The 22,890-nt window shown below is 38.1% G+C and overlaps 1 protein-coding gene across 3 annotated transcripts; it reads left to right on the forward strand.

The window, feature by feature from the left end:
* Positions 1–247: 247 nt before the first annotated feature.
* Positions 248–21,831, forward strand: SAAL1 (serum amyloid A like 1). Of its 3 annotated transcripts, none has more exons than XM_022555696.3 (12): positions 252–444; positions 1,867–1,980; positions 6,638–6,721; positions 10,043–10,122; positions 11,866–11,925; positions 12,060–12,175; positions 12,520–12,700; positions 14,981–15,063; positions 15,152–15,340; positions 18,325–18,518; positions 20,552–20,644; positions 21,327–21,831. In XM_022555696.3, the coding sequence occupies exons 1-12, from the start codon at positions 310–312 to the stop codon at positions 21,417–21,419; spliced, it is 1,422 nt and encodes a 473-aa protein (XP_022411404.1). In that variant the 5' UTR covers positions 252–309; the 3' UTR covers positions 21,420–21,831. The 3 variants fall into 3 exon arrangements, with proteins under 3 accessions (XP_022411405.1, XP_022411404.1, XP_022411403.1); XM_022555695.3 differs by having other exon boundaries at positions 256–444; positions 18,322–18,518; XM_022555697.3 differs by lacking the exon at positions 15,152–15,340 and having other exon boundaries at positions 248–444; positions 18,322–18,518.
* The last annotated feature ends 1,059 nt before the right edge of the window (positions 21,832–22,890 follow it).

A 22,890-nucleotide genomic window follows, 5' to 3' on the forward strand; every position in this document is an offset into this window, starting at 1 on the left:
CCCGCACCCCTCGTCCCTTCCAATCAGACTAAGGGCTCTTGGAGAGATGGAATATCTGGTCCAGTGAGGGTGACAAACAACAATTATGAATATAACCGCGCTGCGGTCCTGGGTAGAGCGTCGGGTAAGTCAAGACAACTGGGCTCCCTAGTCTGATGGGCATATTGCTCGGGCGCTCGGGCTGGCAGGGCTCCGGGCAGCAGGGGGCGCTGTGGCGGGAGCCGCGCCGTGCCCTCTTGGCGCCTGGAGGCCTCTCTCCTCCTTCGGCGGTTTCCGGAGCTGCTCTCGCGCGCCGGAGGAGGCCAAGTCATGGACCGCAATCCCTCTCCGCCGCTGCGGAGTCGGGACGAGGAGGAGGAGGAGGAGGCGGCCGTGGGGGACTGCATAGGCAGCACGGTCTACAGCAAGCACTGGCTCATCGGCGTCCTCACCGGACTCATGCAGGTGCGGAAACTCGCGCCTCGCGTGGGCTCCCTGTACGTTCCCCCAGACCCCCACCCCGCCTCTGGCAGCCCTCTGCTGCCGGGGGAGCCGCCGTCCCCACGGCGACCCCCTCCCCAGGCCCCAGCGGCCGGGTCTCACCCTTTGCGTCCTTCCTGTCTCCCGGACCCTAAAACTGCCGTGCGCCGCTCCCTGTGCCCCTCAACACAGAGGGAAGTGTAATGGCAGGGATGCTGGAATGCTTCTAATTAAAATGTTTTACTTTTGAAAACTTTCCAAAAATACGTGACCAGTTTCTGCCCCTCATTCCCACTTTCGTTTCTGAAGCCCAGGTCCTAATTGATCTGTTTCGAGGACTTTCGTTGTAGTAGAATAAATGGTGATTTTGCAGTCAAACAGCCCTGTTGTCAACAGCGCGGCTTGCCCAGCGTGACTTTGGGCAAATCGCCTAACCGATTTCTTTCTCAGTTTCTATAAAGTGGGATAATATTTATATTATTGTATATAGAGTTATTGCGTAGATTGTATAAGATTATAATAACCATAGAGTGCTTACTATAGTGTTTGCCTCATAGGAGCCTCTCAGTAAATATGAACGTTCTTATGTTTCCCTAAATTTTTTACTACTTCCAGTCACTGTCCTCTCCACTCCACCTTCTACACAGCTGCGAGAATAATCTTAAAAAAAAAAAAAAAAGCCGTCTATGGGAACTCCTCAGAGTCACCTTTGCCTACAGGAGAAAAATACGTATTTCTTAGCTTGGAATCCAGGACTCTTTGCAACTTTTCCAGCTTCATCTGCCCATGACATGCTAAACTGCTTACCATTCCGCACACATGCTAGGCCCTTTCTTAACTCTGAACTCTTGTATTTTCTTCTGTATGCTCTTCTCCCTTCTTCACATTACAAACCTCGATTACTTCTCAAAGATTTAGCTTCAGTATCACCTCCTAAGAGAAGTTTGGGAAAACTTCACCCAGACGTTGGTCATGGGTCCATCATTTTTGTTCTCACGGCTCTTTGTCCACAATTCAGTTGGATCACTTAGCTTTTTCTGTTGTGATTATCAGTTTATATGTCTTTTCCCCACTGGATCCTAAACTACTTGGAAGTAAGGGATTAAATCTTGTTTATCTTTGTATTTCTACCCAGTGCCTAGCAATAGTGTTTACCCAAGGTACCCAAGGTGCTAATTTCCTTTTTTTTTTTTTTTTTTGGTGGCACCGGGTGGCATGCGGGGTCTTAGTTCCCCGACCAGGGAATGAACCCGTGCCTGCTGCAGTGGTAACTCAGAGTCCTAACCACTGGACCACCAGGGAATTCCCCCTTTTTTTTGTTGTGACCTCTAAATGATTACAGGGTAATATTACTTGAGGAGTACTGTGGACAGCCTTTATTCATCTCCTTCCTTTGTGTTTCTGAAGATTGTTAGCCCTGAAAACTCGAAATCCAGCTCAGATCATGAGGAGCAGCAGATGGAGCTTGATGAAGAAATGGAGAATGAAATTTGCAGAGTGTGGGATATGTCAATGGATGAGGTATGGGGTTGGAAATGGAAGTGAAAAGACTGTTGGGTAAGGAGGTAGTGAATGGATTTTTTTTTTTTTTTTTAGGTTCAGTCCTTAAGTCTCTGGGGAAAAACTTTAATGTCTGTAGTCACTCCTATTTATGGTACAGGGATGAGGTCCCAGGAGCTGTAAATGCTCAACTTTTGTCTTTGAAGGCAGAAAATCTGAGTGTCATTAGATTTGGGCTATGTAGATAGTTCTTATGAATGCTGGAATGCTTGTAGCCCAGGAAAGTTCTGATACTTATCTACCTAAAAAGAGCACTGGCCTTATATTTGAGAGCAGGTTAGGAGTTAGGAGACCGCTGAGGTACCACAATTAAACTAGAAGAAAGGGACTCTGTAGCTTGAAAGCATTCTACCTGCTCTTCACAGTAACCCTGTGATATAGGTAGTATCCTTATTTTACAGGTAAGAAAAGGGGCAAAAAAAGAGGTTGACTTACATAATCTCTCATTTTATTACTTGGACTTTTGCAGTAGATTTCTGATTAAAATCCTTTTGTTAGCCTCTTTCACCTCCCTCTGTCCTCCACATTGCTACCCAAGGTATCTTTTTCCTAAAACACAGATTTACTCATATTAAAATTCTCTCTTAAAATTTGTCAATGGCTACTCATTGTCTTCAACCATTTTTTAAAGCAGCTTTATGAGATATTATTGACACAAAAAACCTGCATATATTTTGAGGTATAATTGAAGTATAAAAACTGCACATCTTTAAAGTGTACAATTAGAACAATTTTAATGTATGTATTTGCACATGAAACCATCACCATAATTAAGACAGAGAGCATGTCTGTCAGCCCCAAAAAGTTTCTTTATGCCCCTTAAGGGTAATCCCAGTATCTTACCCCTCCCTGCTTCTACCCTCTCCAGGCAACTACTGATGGGCTTTCTGTCACTTCAGAGTAGTTTGCATTTTCTAGAGTTTTGTATAAATGGGATTGCATTCTTTTTTCGGATCAGTCTGGCTCTTTCACTCAGCATCAGTATTTTAGATTCATCCATGTTGTTGTGTATATTTATAGTTTATTATTTTTTCTTGCTGAATGGTATTCCATTATATGTGTATACCATGATTGATTCTTTGATGGATATTTGAGTTGTTTACAGTTTATTACAAATGAAGCTTCTGTGAATGTCTGTGTATAAGTCGTATGTGTGGATAGATGTTTTCCTTTCTCTTGGGTGAGTACCTAGAGTAGTGTGGCTGGATTATATGGTAGGTGTATGTTTAACTTATAAAGAAAAGATCAAATTATTTTCCAAAGTGTTTTTTACACTTCACGTTGCCACCAGCGGTGTATGAGATACAGTCCCGTTCCAATTTCTTCTCACCCTTAGCAACACTTGGTAAGGTTAGTCTTTTTAATTTCAGTTCAGCCATTCTAATAAGAGTGTTGTGATTCTCACTGTAATTATGATTTAGATCTCCCTAATTACTAATAACAGTGACCATATTTTCCTGTTCTTATTTGCAATCTGTGTATTTTCTTTAGTGCAAGGGGCTGTTTAAATCTTTTGCCCACTTTTTAATTGTGTTGTGTTTTTTTTTTCCTGTAAGTTTTATGATTTTAGGTTTTACTTATAGGTCTGTGATCCATTTTGACTTAATTTTTGTGTTTGATGCAAGGTATGAACTGAATTTCACTTTTTTTTGCCTACGGATAACCAGTTCTAGTTAGTGTGTTTAAAAGACCATTCTTTCTCCACTGAATTACCTTTGCACCTTTGTCAAAAATCAGTTATCCGTACATATACACATGAGTCTATTTCTGGACTCTGTTCTGTTCCATTGATCTATTTGTATCTTTTTGCCAATACCACATTGTTTTGATTACAGTAGCTTTGTAATCTTGAAATTAGGTAGTGTTAATCTCCAACTCTGTTCTTTTTCAAAGTTGTTTTGGTTGTCCTATGTCCTTTGTATTTCCAAATTAATTTTAGAATCAATTTGTCAATTTCTACAAAAAGCCTAGGATTTTGACTGAGATTGAGTTCAATTTATTGATCATTTAGGAAAAGAATTGATAAATTAACAATAATGAGTCTTTTGACCCATGAACAAGTTCTGTCGCTCCATTTGTTTAGGTCTTCTCTAATTTCTTCAAAGTTATGTAGTTTTTAGTATTTAGGTCTTTCACATCTTTTGTCAGTATTTCAAATTTTGGGGAGCTATTGTAAATAGTATTTTTTAAAAATTTCAGTATATAGATATACATTGATAGTATATAGGTAGTATATAGTATACAATTGATTTTATAGACCTTGGTCTGTCTTGGTAAATGTTCCGTGTTCACTTAAAAAGAACATGTGTGCTCCTGCTGCTGGTGGGAGTGCCCTGTAAATGTCAATTTGATCAAGTTGGTTGAGAGTATTGTTCATCTTCTCTCTACTTTTTATACAGTTATTAAGAAGCTGTGGTTTTAAAACATTTTTTAAAAGAAACAACCTGTTTTTCAAATGAAATCTTAGTGTGAAATCCTCAAATATCAAATAGGTAAACTAGAGCTGCTGTTTGAATGAGATTGTCCGTAGAGGCAGGGTCATGCTCTTGGCTTCCTCTTTGTCCTCTTATGGTAGCTCTTGAGAGCTACCTCTAGAGAACTGAGCTGCCCACTGATTCACTGGCATAAATTCCCTCCAATGAGACTACATCTCACACATCACCTGCCACTCAGTGCTTCAGCAGGACCAGAGACTTCCAGGTGCTTCCTGCATTTTCATGTGCATTCTCATGCACTGTTCCTGCCACTCTGCATGGAATGTCCTCCACCTGCAAGATCTTTCCCACCTTTTATGGCCCACCTCAAATGTCACCTCTCCTGTGATGCCTCCCCAGACACTCCAGGCAGGATTCCTCTCTTTTCTGTGCTCTCATGGAACCTGTTCATTCTATTACATAACACTTATCCTGTTATTCAGTGATTGTTTTGAGCCTGTGTCCTCTGATGGATTTAAGTTCCTCCTCTTAAAAGCTTAATGTCACGTCTTCAGAGATACTTTCTCTGATATATCTAGAGTACCCCCCCAGTCTTCATTTCTAGCACACACCATCTTGTTTATCTTCTTTGTAGCACTTAGGATTTATGTAGTTTAGTTGTTTATATGTTTATTGTTTGTTCATCCCTCTAGAATGAAAACTCCACTGAGACTTTATCTATCTTATTCACTGATGTGTCCCCAGAGCCTGAAACAGTGCTTATTACTCAGGTTTTTCAGTAAATGTTTTATGAAGAGGTAATCAATGGATGAATACCTGACAGTTACTATGGTGTGCTGGTTAAGAGTGTGGATTTGATCAGACTCATCTGGGTTCAAATTCTGGCTCTGTTCTCCTACTGATTGTACAGTCTTGGGCAGGTTGCTTAACCTTTTAAAACTGCAGTGTAATGGGGTTAATAATAATTACTTCATAGGGTTGTTTGAGAATTAAGTGAGATAGCATGCAAACCACTTCACTGGCCCTGGCATTTAATACTTGTTCAATAAATGTTAATTGCCATTATTGTTATTATTGGCATTGGTATTATTAGGCTACCTAATTATTGATATTATTCCTGCTACTCCAGGAATTATTAACTGTCATTAAATAAATAAATCGCTGCATGCTACAAAGAGTTGCCCACATGACAGACAGCTTGATCACTTAGAGTGGAGAGCACCTGCTGCTTTGACTTTTAATTTGGAGTATGTCTTTGAAATATTCTCTCTGACCATGATCTCTTAATAAGTGCAGTATATCTCTTCTAGTCAACAGTCATGCAGGTTACCCCAATTTCAGCTGCTCTGAAGGATTGCTCCCTCTCTCTTTGAGAGCCCTTCGAAGGGCATTTTTCACACGAGACATATAGCCTGTGTTCTGAGTTAAGGTATTGCGAATACACACCTCAAGTTTGGTGAAAATACGAGGCAGTAGACAGCCAGAAACTTAATTTTATCTAAATATTTTACAGTGCAAATCTCCACAGCTAATTGATTTAGTTTTGGAGCCCACATTTCTAGCGAGGTTGGGCCACATGTCCACTCCAGGTTCATTCACCTGTGTGGTGTGTCCCTTTAGGCACTGGGGACCGGGAAAACTCTCTAGGAAGATGTGAAGCTGTCACAGTTACATTGTGATCAGAATTTTTTTCTGTTGAGGATTTTGAAAACAAAAGTTCTGGTTTTGGACATAACCCAATAGGGGTTTTTAATCTGTTTTCTCTATCAAGTTTTAAGTTCTTAGAAGACAGAAATTATGACTTTTACTTTTTTCCCTTATCCTATCTTCTAGCATGATACCTGGTAATCAGCAAATGTGCTTGAATGAGTTAAAGAGAATTCCTGGTGGGTAGAAAGATCATTAAGATAAATACATACAAGGCAGTAAAAGGAGGACAGTCCTTTGGAATATCACAGTTAGTTCAGATTTGTTTATGGGATTGTTCCATTGCCTTGAGACCAGATACCACAGCACTAACATTACTTTTGTCTATTGACACAATTCCTAACCTTGTGGGGTTTTTTTCCTCGTGCTTGAAAGGAGGTATATATGGAATTATTATTTTTTTTTATGGTTGCCTGAGCTGTGGTGTTTAAGGAGGAATATTCAGCATCCAAGTTAATAATCATTTCTATTTTCAGGATGTGGCTTTGTTTCTCCACGAATTTAATGTTCCTGACATATTTATGGGAATATTGGCCAAATCCAAATGTCCTCGATTAAGAGTAAGTATGTGCATTTCTAGAGCTGCCTCTTTGGAGCGGTAACAGCAGGTAGTGCTGGATAGGCTTTCATTTTTCTCACTTTAATGCTCTTCATGGCTACAAATGAGTCTGATGTTTATTGAACATTACCAGGTACTAAGTAATACACTATTTAAAATTATTACAGTCATAGAATTTTAGATTTGGGCTGGACCAGGGAGATCAATACTTTAATTTAACAGCTATGGACACTAGATAGTCCTAATCATCATTATGCCACTAATATGTGGCTGAACAGGGAACAGTGCCCGGACCACCCATTTCTCAGTTTATTGCTTTTTTTTTTTTTCAAAGTCATAAAATCCTCTATTGCTTAAACTCAGCCTCTTGCTCAAGACTCTCCACAATCTGAATCCAGTTCGTCTTTCTAGCATAAAATGTATCCTCCAGATAGTCTTCTAATTTAGCATGGCCTGTCTACTCCTCACCTCAGGAGCTTACTATGATCGTTGCCATCTCTGTGCCTTCCTTTGTATGCCTTCCATCCCCTCTCAATATTCACATCTATTTTCCCAAGATGGTACTTTACTTCCAAGCCTTCCCAAATAAGTAAGCTCTCAGTGGCCAGTGATGGTAGTGAATGCACCAAAACAATTCTGTACTTCTCATTAAGTCTTCTGTGCTTTAGTGCCATTTAGGTTGACATCTGCTAGGTATATTGTGAGTGATTAGCAAATATTTATTAAGTAATTATAACCATGAATAACTGCTATTTACTTAGTATTTCATTTTACTACTCTATGAGGTAAGCATTTATCTCTACTTTGTAAGTAAACAGACTAAGTCTCAGGTTAAGAAATTTGTCCAGGGTCATACAACTAGGAAAGAATGGAGCTGGGATTTGAGCCTAGCCTGCCTTACTTCAGTGTAACCACTGTACTGTAGTGTCTCTCTTTGTTTGAAATTATAAAGTGAAGAATTCTGGAGTATATTTTTACAAATTGAATGTTGAATTAAAATTTTATTTAAGTACAATGCTCCACCTGAGTTGGGGCCTCATGAACCAGTGAACCACTTTTTCCTTGAGTTGTTATGTTAATATAAAGATTTGACAGTTATATGATTTTCTCCTGGAGTTTTCTAACTTAGGTACACTGACTCACGATTAGTACTTAAAAAAAATAAGCTAATTTTAAGAAAATAAGAATTGCTCCTTTCAGGAGTTAGTCCTAATATTAATATGTCTGTGAACCATAGCCTGTCTATGACAGCAATTCTCAGCTGTGGCCACAAGTTAGAATCACCTAGGATGTGGGCTTTCCAACTCCAGTATGTCCCAGAATCACTGATTACTGAGTCCACCCCAGAGTTTCTGATCCGGTAGTTTTGGGGTAGGATTGAGGAGTTCTAACAAGTTTGCAGTGATGTTAGTCAGGTTTTGACCAGCACCAAGGCCCAAACTTTGAGAAGCTTTGCCCTAGGGAACTTTTATAAATCCCAAGTCAGGCCATTCTCAGATCAATTAAAATAGGCTCTCCAAGTGTGGGACTCCAGACAGCTTTTAAAGTCCCCCCAGGTTATTTCAGTGAGTAGCTGAGACTGAAAAACTTGATCTTTGATTGGAAGTTCAATTATTCCCTCTTTAGTTTTTAGGGGAAATGTATGTGTATCTCTTCTGGCCCTATTCTCTTTTACTCTTTTCCCAACATTTGACCACCCACATTTTATTGAAACTCTTTACTCCTGTAGCTTTGGTGCCACCTCACTCTCCTGGTCTCTAACCTGTCCAGTCACTTCTCTGTTACTTTTTTTGACTTTTTATTGATACTTTCTTCCTATGCTGAGTGTGGACTCCTTTTAAGGTGTAGACTCAGATCCCTTGTCCTCTTTATATTCACTTCCTTGGTGAGTTCATCCACTCTTTACACCTTTGGGGGTAAATCTTCCCTGTGGGATCAAAGCTACGACCTCCTTTCTGATTTCAGGTGCTATATCTCTAACTTTCTTGAGGCATTCTTTATTTGCATGTTGCATTTTCCAATCCAAAAGTCCGTATGTCCTAACTCAGTGTTTGTCGCACTTATCCAATCATATAAATCATATGATGTGCTTGGTAAACAACTTCCCGGACTGTACCCTGGAGATTCTGATTCAGTAGCTCTGAGATGGGACTTGGAAATTGGTTTTTTTTTTTTTTTTTTTTTGGAAATTGGTATTTTTAACACACTCCCTGAGTGATATTTGTGTTCGAGCAAGTTTGGAAACACTATCCTAACTGAACTCATTGTGTTCTTTCCTATGCTTTCTTTTCCAATTTTTTTGTCAATGGAACCAATCTCTCCTACTGGAGAAATGAAACAACTGGAAACCTAGGAGTTATGTTCAACTGCTTTCTCCCTTTACTCCCATCAAATTATTCTGCTTTCACCTTGAGTCTTTCTCAGCGTCATTCCTTTCCATGCCTGCCATCACCACCCTCATCTTCCTTTACTTGATTTCAGAGATGCAGTGTGATACGGTGAAATGCTCAGGCTCTGGAGCTGTGTTATTTCCTAGTTGGAGATCTTCAGCAAGTTGTTTAACTTCTCTGTGATTTGGTTTCCTCATCTGAAAAATGGGGATAATAATGGTACATACCTCATAAATTATTGTATGAAATGTTATGTGGAAAGTGCTTAGGGTAGTGCCTGGGTGTAGTAAGTGCTAAATAAACATTAGCTGTTACTACTGAGGTTATGAACTTCTTTTAAAGTTTTTTCACTATCATTTTGCTTCCAGAATAATCTACCTAAAATAACATTGCAGTATGTTGACCCCTTCCTTGAGGACCTTCATGTCTCCAAATAACCTACTAAATTAAGTAGGCATTTAGGGCCCTTAATCCTGATCCTTTTTACCTGCTGTCTTTATCTCATGCTCTCCTCCCACTGTGTGCTACTAATAACTGTGTACTGATACGGGCAGCTTTCTGTATTAGCCTTTGTCCACTCTACATTAGTCCCTTCCTGCCTTTGCTGATACTTTCCCCCGTGTTTGAATGTCTGTCTTCTTGTTTGTATATCTGAATCCTACCAATCATTTATGACTCAGTTCATCCGTAAGATTTCTTATTCCATAACTCCTGCCTGCCTTGGATCTTTCTTATGTCTTTCATCTCCTCTCAAATACTACTGGAAACTTGTCAAATTAGGGTGCAGACAGTATACTTCTGTATGCTGCCTCTCCTTCTTTTCTCTCCCCAAACTTGGCTCAGTGAAAGTTTTTTTTTTTTCCAAGTTGTTATTTTTGTATATGTGTCTTTTACCTCAGAGCGACTGTGACCTGTGAAATTTGATTTGGCAGGAAATCTGTGTGGGAATTTTAGGTAATATGGCCTGTTTCCAAGAGATATGTGTGTCCATCAGCAGTGAGAAAAATCTTGGGTAAGTTTTATTACATAATAATTATGTTTTTAAAAAATAGGTTCATATTTTATATCCCTAAGGAAATCCTAGTACATAGGACAGATAGGGAAACATTATGAAATGTAGTACTTCCTTTCTCCTGATGAGCAGTCTCCAGGAACTTCATTGTGTGTTGATGATGGCTGGGGACTTGCGTGCTATTTATGGACATGATTCAGGATTTAGGCCTGTTTTCTGTATTGGTTGCAAAGGGGCCTGAATCGTCAGCAGGTGGTAAACCACATGGGATAAGAACCAGTGGGGCAGAGCTTGGAGATGGAGGCACCTGACCAGAGTCCAAAACAGTTTAGGCTCAGGGAATCCAAAGTCTCAGAGCGAGAGTCTGGAAAAACTAGACTTGTTGACCAGTGTCACCCTGACACTGGTCAACAAGTCAGTTCTGACTTAGATGGTGGTGATGGGGGACTTGCCAAGAGACTAGAGGGTACAGCGTGGCCCCTGTGATTCAAACGCTCTCATACTTCTGCTTGGAGGCCAGTTCTCTTCTACATGTAGGAAGTTTTGGGCAGAGGATTTCTAAGGTGGAAACCCCGGTGGTTATTTTAAGAGGTCTGAGAACACCCTGGAATTATATGCTACATTTTATGAGTATATTCATTTTCTAGGCAGAGGGTTTATGGCTGTTAATCAGAATCTCAAAGAAATTTGTGTTCACAATAGGTTAAGAAAACTCTTCTAGGCGGTTATTTTCAACAAGGGCTGTAGGGTTTAACACAGGATTCAAGTACCTGGGGCTCCAAAATAGAGGTTATTACCTCTTCTAGGTGTGAAAGGACTTTAAGATCCTAGTTTAAAGTATTTATTCTTCCATAACATATAATCATTCATGCAATAAGTGACTCAGGATTATGTTTGGTCTCTAGTGATCCCTATTAAAAATCTGTCAATGAGTAATATTGACAAGTTTTATGAACTTAATTAAATGCATATCTTAAAGCTAATATGAAACAGTATACATTGCTGATGAGATATAAATTTGCTCAACCACTTTGGAACAGTTGGGCATTACCTAGTCATATCAGAAGGTATACATATGCTGTGACCCAGTGATGTCACTCATAGGTATATGGTAAGAGAAACCGTGCACACATATATCAGTATACTCATATGAAAAGTATTATAAGACTATTGCTTGAAACCCCCAAATTGGAATCAACCCAAATGTTCATCAGTAGTAGGCTGGAAAAATAAATGGTGTTATATTCATACAATGAAATGTTCTGCAGCAATGAATCTGCAGCTACTGGAACAAGATGGGTAGATCTTAAAGACATGGTGTTGGGCCAAAGAACTCAGACTCAAAAGAATACATACAATATAATTTCTTTCATACAAAGTTCAAAACCAAGATATATAAAATGAACTGTAGAGTAAGCCAAGAAAATGATTGCTGGATAAGTCTGGATAGTAGTCATTTCTAGGTGGGAAAGAGAATTGTGATTTGTAAGGGACACACAAGGGCTACAGAGATGCAGCTCTGTTCTTTTTCTTGCTTTATAATTATTCACTAAGTATAGATTTGTATCTTACAGGTTTTTATGTATACATGCTATATTTCACAATTAAAATGTTTAAAAAGTTAAATAAAAACTTATTTAAGTTTTTATAAATAAAAGTTAAGGTTGAGGTCCAGATTTTTTGGCTTTGATATTTGAAATGAGAGAAGTGAGGCATATTGGGTTAACTTTTTTGTTTTTGTAGCCAGGTACTATTGTACTGTTTGTGTGATTCAGACCCTCCTACTCTGCTGGAAACAAGCAGGTATGCTTTCTTCTTTTTATGGATTCTATATACTTACCCCTAAGGGAAACTAGGAAAATAGAGTTGCTCTTTCACTCCTGAATTTCCTTTACTGTTTTAGAAAGATAGATACTAAGCTCACATTTATCACGTAGGTTGTTGCTTACTTGCCTTTCCCAGACAGAAGTGGCCGTTGTCTGGGTTGAAAGAATCCGAGAACATCCAGCTATTTATGATAGCATTTGCTTCATCATGTCAAGTTCAACAAATGGTAAGTCACCATGTAATGTAGAAAAAAATATTTTTTAAATTATATTTAATTGTTAGGAAACCAGGTAACTATTTATAGAGGTCAATTAAAGACTAAGTGTTAGGTGAGAAGGTATTTCAATTCAGGATATGAAGTTTCTCAAACTCTCAGGATACTGATAAATCCCCCACGTAAAAATGACGGAAGCCAAGCAAATTTAAACAAAGGAGGTAAGCAAATTGCCCTTGGAATAAGTAATGCTTTGGCAAGATTTGGCTTTCTTGGAATAGTTTTAAGAATTTCGATTAGACTTACTACTTTAAAAATTTTGTTTCTTATTTCAATATCTCTTTTATTCCCTGCAGTTGACTTGCTGGTGAAGGTCGGGGAGGTTGTGGACAAGCTCTTTGATTTGGATGAGAAGCTAATGTTGGAATGGATTAGAAATGGGGCTGTTCAGCCTCTGGACCAACCCCAGGAAGATTCTGAACAGCAGCCAGTGTTTCGAATTGTGCCCTGTGTACTTGAAGCTGCCAAACAAGTACGGTAGGTGAGCTCTTTTGTGCAGAATGTTCTGGGAAAATCCAGTTGCTAGAAGTATCCTTAGATATGTCTTTTTTTTTTTTTTTGCGGTACGCGGGCCTCTCACTGTTGTGGCCTCTCCCGTTGCGGAGCACAAGCTCTGGACGGGCAGGGTCAGCGGCCATGGCTCACGGGCCTAGCCTCTCCGCGGCATGTGGGATCTTCCCAGACTGGGGCACGAACCCGCGTCCCCTGCATCGGCAGGCGGACTCTCAACCACTGCGCCACCGGGGAAGCCCAGATATGTCTTTTTAGTTTCCTTTCAATAGGATGAGTAGCACATAGCTGATCTGTGTCAGGTTTGATTCACTACTGATATTGGTAACAATATATTTGCTCTTTGCAAGAATCATAATGGTTGCAAAATACTTGTTCTAATATTACTTAGCAGTAGGCTGTTGTTCAGCATTAATTATGGTTACTGTTTTAAAATCTTCTGCAGTTTCGTATAATTTATATCAAATGGAAAAGATTTTCTTTGTGCTTTATTTTCCACTGGTCATGTGACAACTTCTTCAGTTAATGTCAGACATCACTTGTTTTCTTGCTCCTTGTGTGTATGTGCCAGTCTTGGATAAGTGACTGGCTTTTGGGCTCTGATGTCTTCCCAAGAGTGATTACTAGGTGTTGTAGGTCATTGAAGCTGTTTATTGCTAGTCACTAGAACATTAATTTATGAATTGATCTGCTTATTGGTCAACTGTGCATTCTTAGTGCTTTATAATCCACATTTTTTTTTTTTTTTGGCTGTGCTGCGTGGCTTGTGGCATCTTAGTTCCCCAACCACGGATTGAACCTGGGCCCTCAGCAGTGGAAGCATGGAGTCCTAACCACTGGACCACCAGAGAATTCCCTATAACTCATATTAAAACCTTTTAATTTTATGTCCTTTATCCAAGTGAGCATTAAACTCATCATCTTTCCCCCAAACCTGCTTCTTCCGTATTCTCAATCTCAGTGAATGATGTAATCATTATTCCATTTGGATAATGTGGGAGAAACATGGAAGCCATTACCGATACTTCCCCATCCCAGTCTTTTCCCATGGCTAGTCAACCTCCAATCCTTCTTCCTGACTTTTTCTGGGACTCCATCTGTGCCACCACCAGGCCACTGTCTCTTACCTGGACGGCTACAACATTCTCTGAGTTCCCAGCCTCAAGACTAGCTCCTTCCAAGCCTAGACTGTAGAGCTGTTTTTCTAGAATGTACGCTGGCCATCTCACTTTCCTGCTTCAAACCCTTCAGTTGCCTTCCTTAGGATGAGGTCCAGATTTTTATGGCTTATAAGGCCCTGTACTGTGATTCTCCATCCTTATTCCTTGTCTTCTGTATGAAATTTCCTTCATTTCTTCAACTGAACCAAGCTCTCTCGAAACCAAGCCATTGCACACCATGTTGTCTCTGCCTCCAGTATTTCTTTGCCCCTTTGGGTTTCTGTGTAACCATTTCTCTTACGATACATTCCCTGATTCTCCAAACTTAAGTTAAATCTGCTTGCTTTGTGGTCCTCTAGCACCTTGGACTTCTGCTAGTGCTATATTCATATTACTTTATTGTTATTACCCCTTTAATTATTGTTTTTCATTTTAGACAGTAAATTTCATGAAGGTATGGACGTTTTATACATCTCTGTTTTCCCAGCCCCTAACATAGTGCCTGCAAACTGTAGGCACTTAAATATTTGCTGAACCATCTTTTAATTGTTCACTATCTTTTTCACTTAATTGTGTGGTTGAAGAACTAAGATTGTGAGTTTCTAGGAATCCGAACTGTTGATCACAAAAATTATACTTATCTGGTTTTAGTATTCTCAACTTGGGAGCTAAGATGATCCTATGAAGTTTTAAGAACATCATTATTGTCAGTGCTTGGTGCAGTGGGCCTTACATTCATTCTATAAAAGTCTCATAGTCATTTTTTGTCCTGATTATGCAAGTAAACCAGAATGGTGAAGTATCACTTGGTAGGTTTCTGCATTGTTGCTTTCATGGGACAGGGCCAAAAAGAATTTTTACTTCTTGTCCTGTGTGTGTTGATTGTACTACATAATATTTGTTTTTTGACTGATTTCCCCATCAGAATGTAAGCTCTGGTGAACACAGAGACTTTGTTCTGTTCCCTGTTTTATCCTTAGCATATAGGGCAGTGCCTAGTACAGAGTGATAAATATTTGTTGAATAAATGATTGATTACAGTCCCATAGACAGTAAAGTTGATTGAGTTTTTGCTTTTTGTATTTAGTTCTGAAAATCCAGAAGGGCTCGATGTTTACATGCATATCTTACAGCTGCTGACTACAGTGGATGATGGAATTCAAGCAATTGGTAAGATGTTATATGGGGAAGCATGATAGTTACTCATTTAATTGTTTTCTGTTTTTGAATTACTACTTCCTTCATCATTTTTATTAAGTACGGTGTCCTGATACTGGAAAAGACACTTGGAATTTACTTTTTGACCTGGTGTGCCATGAATTCTGCCAGTCTGATGATCCACCCATCATACTTCAAGAACAGAAAACAGTGCTAGCCTCTGTTTTTTCAGTGTTGTCCGCCATCTATGCCTCACAGGCTGAACAGGAGTATCTAAAGATAGGAAAAGGCAAGTATAATTTTAGTCCACTAAATTAAATTTTAGTCTATCAGATGTGTTTGCTGTTCATTTTATTTCTTTCTCCCATTTTTTTAGTGCTTTTAGCCCCTTGAATACAAAAACATCACATGCCCAATACAAAAAAAATTATAAAAGGAAGCCTAGTGCTTGTAATCTGATCATTCAGAGATAACTACTATACACTCACATCCGTACGTATTTTTTTGCCTGTTTTTTAGGCAACTTTTTTCATTTATAAGTATAAATGAATATTTTCCTATGTAAACAAATGGTCTTTCACAATGATTTTTATGACTAATACAGTTAAATGCGTGAACCATCTAGAATTTATTCTGGTGTTACATGTGAGGTATGGTTTCAAGTTTTTTCCAGATACCCAGCCGTCTCAACATTACTGAGTAAGTAAACCAGTTTACCGACACAGATTTGAATTTTCATCATTACTATGTTTTATATTTCCCTATATATTTTATTCAGTTCCATTGCTCTATTCATGTATCAGTAGCCACAGTGTTTTAATTATTAAAGCTTTATATTTTGATACCTAGTAGGGTTAGTACTCCTGCATTCTACTTTTTCAGAATGTTTTTGACTGTTATTATTCTTTTTTTTAACGCTGAATTAGATTGACAGTTTCCAAAAACAAAACCAAAAAGTCTTCCTGATTTTTTTTATTGACATCATGTTAAATTTGTAGAGTATCCAAGAACATATGCTTTTCCATTTGTTCAAGTCTTATTTTATGTCTCTCAGCAATGTTTTATGGTTTTCTTCATACAGATCTTACATATTTCTTGTTAGATTTATTGCTAGATATTTTATCTTATGGATTACTGTTGTCTATGGTATCTTTTCTTCCATTGATTATTCTTGTTGGAATATGTGAAGACTGTTGGTTTCTGTATATTATATTAATGTTGCATCTAGTAACCTTACTGAATTCTCTTACTGTTTTTAATGGTTGTTCCAGTGGTAATCTTGGACTTTATCTAATACTACTTTGGGTTTAACTTAGAGAAGTCTTATCACTTTTCTACCTCTTCTTTCTTTTATTTAATGGGTTGCCTTGGACCTCTGGGGTTAAGTAATAATGGTGATCCTTGCCTTTTTCCTGACTTTACTGGCCATGATTCTAGAGGTTCATCATTAGTCATGATTCTATTTTGGGCTTAAGCTATTTATGTTGTACCATTTGAGGAGATATTAATCTATTTCTATTTTATAAAGAGTTTTTTAATCAAAAAAATGCTGACTGTTTTCAAGTGTCTTCTCTGCATTTATGGATGTTACCTCACTGAGAAGGTGACATTGAGTACAAACCTGAGGGAAGTAATGGAGTGAGTCATGTGAATACTTGGGGAGAAAAGCATTCCAGACAGAGAGGACGACGAGTGTAAAAGCCTTGAATTAGAAGTGTGCCTGGTATATTTGAGGAAGAGCAGTGAAGCCCTGTATGGCTGGGGCGGTTTCAGCCTGGGTAAGAGGAATGTAACCTGGGGCCAGAGAGGCAACAGGGGCTAGAGTGTAGAGGGCCTGGTTTTGCCTTTTACTTGGAATGAGTTAGGGAGCTGTGGAGGGTTTTAAGCAGAGGATGGACCGACAGGAGCCAACTTTAACAGGCTCTCTTTGGCAGACATGTTGATGAGAAATGCAGGGGGAGGGCAAGGGTACAAAAGGGAGACTAGTTTGGAGGCTGCTGTGACCTTGAGGCAAGAGATGGTATAACTTGGATTAAGGTGGTAACAGGGGCGGTGGTGGGGAAAAATAATCAGATTCTGATCACTTTTAAGTAGTGCCAACAGGATTTGCTGACTGATAGGGTGAGGAGGGTGAGAAAAGTCAAGCTATGTCTGGCATTTTTGTCCAGGAGAGTTGCCATTTACTAAGATGGGAAAGAGTGGTGTTTTAAACATGATAAGTTTGAGATGTCTACTCAGTGTTCAGCTGGAGCTGTTGAGCTTACAGTCTTAGTCTGGAGCTGAGGAGAGAGGCCTGAGCTAGACTATAAATGTTGGAGGTGTCAGTTGTTATGCTGATTACTTCTTCCATAACCTTAGTTATTTCTGTCGATTTGATCTGATGTGGAAAGAGAGGAAAATTAATATTTTTTACTGCCAATATTTTGTCCTTTTCTTTTTATCATTTGTAGTTCTTAATGAATGTTGATGGCATGTTATTTGGTATATAGACATTCATTATAGTTTGCCCATAATGCTCTTTTTTTTTTTTTTTGGCTTAAATCGTTTTATATCAGATACAAAGGTCACATCCCCTGTTTTCCTTTTGTTTGCATTTGCCCCTAATACCTTTGTCTATCTTACTCTTTTCAACCTTTCTAAATACTTTGTTTTAGATGTTTTGATTTCTTTTTAATAGATGAGTTAAACTCATTTAAATGTAGTTATAGTTATGTTTGATCTGAATGCTGTCGTATTATATTTTTCATTATGTATATTTATATTGAAATACCTCAATATATAATTTATTTGCTTTGTGAGTATTTCTGGCATTTAGTAAGGGTTGTATTTTGGGTCTAGTGGTTACCTTTATAACTGGCTCAAAATATAATTATAACTGCCCCTCCCCCATTTTTTTAATCCTTAATATCTGATAACTTAAAACATATATCTCAGTGTTGACTATTCCTTATCAATTTTCCCTGGTACTTTCAAATTTAAGTCTTGGGGGATGAGGGGCTGTTCCAGAATTATATTTTCAGATATCTATTCTTTTTCATCATTTTGGGTTTCTTCTTCAATCTGTTATTTATTTGCTTATTTGGGAGTATAAAAATGTAAGCCTCTTGAAGTCTGAGGCCTTGATGATCTTGTTTACCACCATATCTGCAATACCTAAAATACAGTATCTAGCAATAGTAGGTGTTCAGTACATGTGCAGGAATGAATGAATGAATGAATGGTAACCAAATTTAACTGGCTGATGCCATGCCTCTTGATTTGTTTGTACAGTAGATCTTCCTCTAATTGACAGCCTGATTCGTGTCTTACAAAATATGAAACATTGTCAGAAGAAACCAGAGAACTCAGCAGAGTCTAACACAGAAGAAACTAAAAAGTCTGATTTAACCCAGGATGACTTCCACTTGAAAATCTTGAAGGATATTTCATGTGAATTTCTGTCTAATATTTTCCAAGTTTTAACAAAGGTAGGAAAGAAGTACTAATGCTTTCTTCAGTAAAAGAAAGTATGGATTGCTTACTGCTCCAAATTTTATTATTAGTGTTTTTATTTTTTAATTTTACATAAATTTGAGAAAATAGAGAAAGAAAAAACTTATCATAAGTTTATACTCTTAAACTAACAACTGATGTAGTTTGGTATATTTATTTTTGTGTTTTTCACATACTTATCACCAGTATATACAATTTTTGGAGGCTGCTCTTTTCACGTAACATTTTACAAGCACTTTTCCTGACTCCTGATCAATACACTGAAAGATTTTTCACTGAGAGTCAGTTTGTTTAATACCCAATTTGCCAAAAAATCAATTTTCAAAGTTTACTGTAAACTTGTTATAAGGAGTATTCTTCCTGAATATGTGCAGGATTATTAACGTATTCTTTCTTTGAGCATATTCTTTCTATCCATATATTTTAGGAAAAATATATTTATGAATATAACTATGAAGAATATATTCATATTCATTGACTTTTTTAAGAAGAATATTCCTTAAAACAAGCTTCAGTTATTCTGGTGATTTGTATTTTTGGTGAATTATCTTGCTTCCCTTCTCCTGATTTGGGATTATTACCTTAGCATAGGTTTTCAGAAGTTAGATTGCTGGTTTCGACATGATAAATGTGAAGCTGACTGAGGCATAAATGGCTACATATTGCCAAAATGCTTTTGACATGTGAAAATATTGGTTTTACTTGATCCTTATTATTGTATATTATAATTTTTATATCAAGTAAAATTCAGCAGGTGATAAATTGTGCCTTGTTTTTTTTATTTAATTTTTTAATGTTTTATTTATTTATTTTTGGCTGTGTTGGGTCTTCGTTGCTGTGTGTGGGCTTTCTCTAGCTTCAGCAAGTGGGGGCTACTCTTTGTTGAGGTGCGTGGGCTTCTCATTGCGGTGGCTTTTTTTGTTGCGGAGCACAGGCTCTAGGCGTGTGGGCTTCAGTAGTTGTGGCACGTGGGCTCAGTAGTTGCTCATGGGTTCTAGAGTGCAGGTTTAGTAGTTGTGGCACACGGCCTTAGTTGCTCCACGGCATGTGGGACCTTCCTGGACCAGGGCTTGAACCCGTGTCCCCTGCATTGGCAGGTGGATTCTTAGCCACTGTGCCACCAGGGAAGCCCCAAATTGTGCCTTATTTTGATTTGCATTTTTATTATTAGTGAGATTGAATATATTTCCATATATTTGTATATTATTTGTGTTTCCTGCTTTATAAACTTACCCATTTTGATTGTTTATATGAATTCCTTGGGTAATTCTATATCTATATCTTTTGCATATTCGTTGCAAGTATTTTTCCCATTGCTTGTTGTTGCTTTTGTTGTTTTGGAGGGAGGGATGTAGATGTTTCTTAATATTTATGTGGTGGGAATATAGGTGGAAAGTGGGCTGAGAATAAACCAGAGATATGTCTTGAAAATTCTGATATGCCACTTAATGGAATTTGGACTTAATCTTGAGGAAACTGAGGAGCTACTAGAGATTTTTTTTAAGCATCAAGTGATGTGATCTGTTTAGAAAGATTACTCCAAAATCAGTGGAGAGAGAGGATTAGAGCGAGTTGAGGCTAGAAGTCAGGAGACCAACCAACAGGCTCTTGTGGCTGGTAATCTTCAAGAATAACCTGAAAAAGAATGAAAGCTTAGACAGTGGAAGAGTGGATGGAGAGGAGGAGTGGGATGAGAGAGATTTAGTAGAGTAGAATTAAACACTTAGGGGGAGCGGCTAGCAGCAGAGGAGGAAGTCTTGGCTGTACCCCACATTTTTGGTTTGCGCAGCAGGCTGGGTGGCTGGTGGTGCCTTCACCAAAATAAGGGCTGCAGTGGAGCACATGTTGGAGTTACACAAGGAGGAATGATGGTGGGTTTAGTTTGGGACATTTGAAACTCATGTAGGATCAGTAGGGAATTGTAAATACTGGTTTGTATTTACTCACTAGATATAGCTTTAGAAATTTTCCTTTTTTGACATCAGATCTTTTTGTTTGTTTGTTTTAGGAGACTGTAGCTCAGGGACTAAAGGAGGGCCAATTAAGCAAACAGAAGTGTTCCTGTGCATTTGAAAACCTTCTTCCTCTCTATAACCCTGTGGTGAGTATGAGTAAATGTATAGGTGGCTGAGTTTCAGGAGATTACTGAGTAAAATGTTTTAAGTAAGCACTTGATCTTTGAGGGCTTTGTCAAAAAAGATAGTGTATATAATGCGCATGACTTAATGCCTTTGTCAGATAGATGACTGTTGGATAATTCATGGCACTAGCCTGAGTAACAGTTTAAATTTTAAGAGAAAGGAATCAACACTGAATTTATAGTACCCCTTTGTGTTATAGCATATATATTAACCAAAAATAAGATTCTTAGGTAGGTATAGTCAGTAGGTTTTTATGGTCCTTCAAATTACATTGCGTTTGCTACCATTAGAGGCAATTTCAAAATAACTTTTCTTAGGAAAATGAAGTATGGAATGTGGGAGTGAGGGGGTGGGTCACCAAGGAGGATGATAATACAACTCGGGTAATGGACCCTCAAGGGGAATCAGTAGGAGGATAAATACTAGTTTAAAAGAAAACAAATGGAAAGGGCTAGTCATTTCCTTGAGGTTTCAGAGACCATCCAGGAAGTACTATTATTGTCATCTGACAAGCTGTCCACATTTCTTTTCCATTGGACTGTTTAGAAAACATAGGTAGAGCATTTTTACAGACAATAGTCAGTATCTTAAAACATCTTTTCCTCTACTTACGTTTATTTGGTTCTTTTGTTTGACTCACAGGTAGAAGACTTCCTCAAAATCCTACGTGAAGTTGATAAGACCCTTGCTGGCAACCTGGAGGAAAGCTTCCCAAGTTTGAAGGTTCAGACTTAAAAACTAGTGGAATTCCTCTGCTGAAGAAATGAACTCTATTTTCCTTGCTGACAGTTGAAATTGACAAACAGGAAATATTAGACCATAATTGTTCGGTATTATACTCATGCCCTTCTCCTCCAGCATTTTTGTTTGGCATTGGAATCTAGTTTCACTACCATCAAACATCATCTCCCCCCACCCCGCTTCTTTTTTGTATTGGTTGTGCAGTGTTTTGTCTTCTTCAGGTAAAGAAGACAAAATACAAGCTTATCATTGAGGTTCTTTTTTGAATATTTGAGGGGTTGGTGAGGATTTTCTTTGTAACTCTTAATTTGATTTTTTAATTTGATTTTTTTGAAAGTATCCCTGCTGAAAAGAATTGAACTATAAAATTAAAATCGTACCGATTAAACTCTAATTGGTAGGTTTACTTTACGTGTATTTGTATGTCTTTGGTGATGACCTTATCCACAGGTTGAACGTGACTTTAATGTGAGCTTTCAAAGGCACTGATGAAATCACTCCTACCTGCTAGCCAGTGCTAAAAATTCCACTCTTGTTATCTCTTGAAGCTTAAGGTTAAGATGCAAATAACCCCATAAGAGTAACACGCCAAGTTATTGTCATGTTTACCTCAGTGCATAAATTCACATTCTCTTTTCCTGAGAGCACATTTTAAAAGGGGGAGCACAAGGATCTTGAGTTTCTGAGCAAGAGTGCCTCGCAGAGTGGGTAAGTTACAGAGGGAGAAAAAGGATATATCATGGGGAGGCTAGGGATGTCCAGGTTATTTTCTACTTCCCACTTCTGTCTTGAACCTGCCTTATTTACTTGTTACTTCTTGCTATTGTAACATTATGAGGTGGTACATATTTTCATAGTACTTTGATATGTTTGAAAACTTCCTAAATCTATGAATTATAATAAATAGTTTTTTTTTAAAAAGTGAGCAGTATTAAAATTTTTTTAACGCTACACGGTTTGAAGAATTTACCAAAATATTTTAGTTTGCATCAGTTACAGTGATATTTTAAAATGGTGCTTTCTCCAGAAGCAGAAATATGAAATTTGGAATTTTATGTACAAATGAAATTGAAACTCATTCTTCCCCCATACTTTTTTGCAGAGGAGGGAAGAAATTACAAGAGGAAATTCAGTGAGCATTTGTTAAATGTGTCAATCTATTTCTAATTAAATTTGAGTTTGATTTTTGAGGTATTTAAACCACTTAAGACAGACACAGAAGATATGTTTTCTCTCTGCCTTGTTTTTAATTCCCTGCAGTTAATGGGATATAGCTAAATTGTTCTCTTGGCTGATCCAACTTTCAAGATCAAAAGACGTTTTCCACTCTCTCTCGAACATTTCTCTTGCCTTGCTTTGAATTAGTTCCCCTGAATAACTTTGGCATGTAAGTGGAAAAAAGTTTGAAAACCATCTCTCTTGTATACTTCTTAAATGAAGCATATGTAGAAACCAACCATAGACA

The sequence above is a fragment of the Delphinapterus leucas genome, chromosome 7 (assembly GCF_059928025.1).
Source record: "Delphinapterus leucas isolate spDelLeu-1000000601 "Yukka" chromosome 7, BTC_Dleu_Yukka2, whole genome shotgun sequence".
NCBI classification, from domain to species: domain Eukaryota; kingdom Metazoa; phylum Chordata; class Mammalia; order Artiodactyla; family Monodontidae; genus Delphinapterus; species Delphinapterus leucas.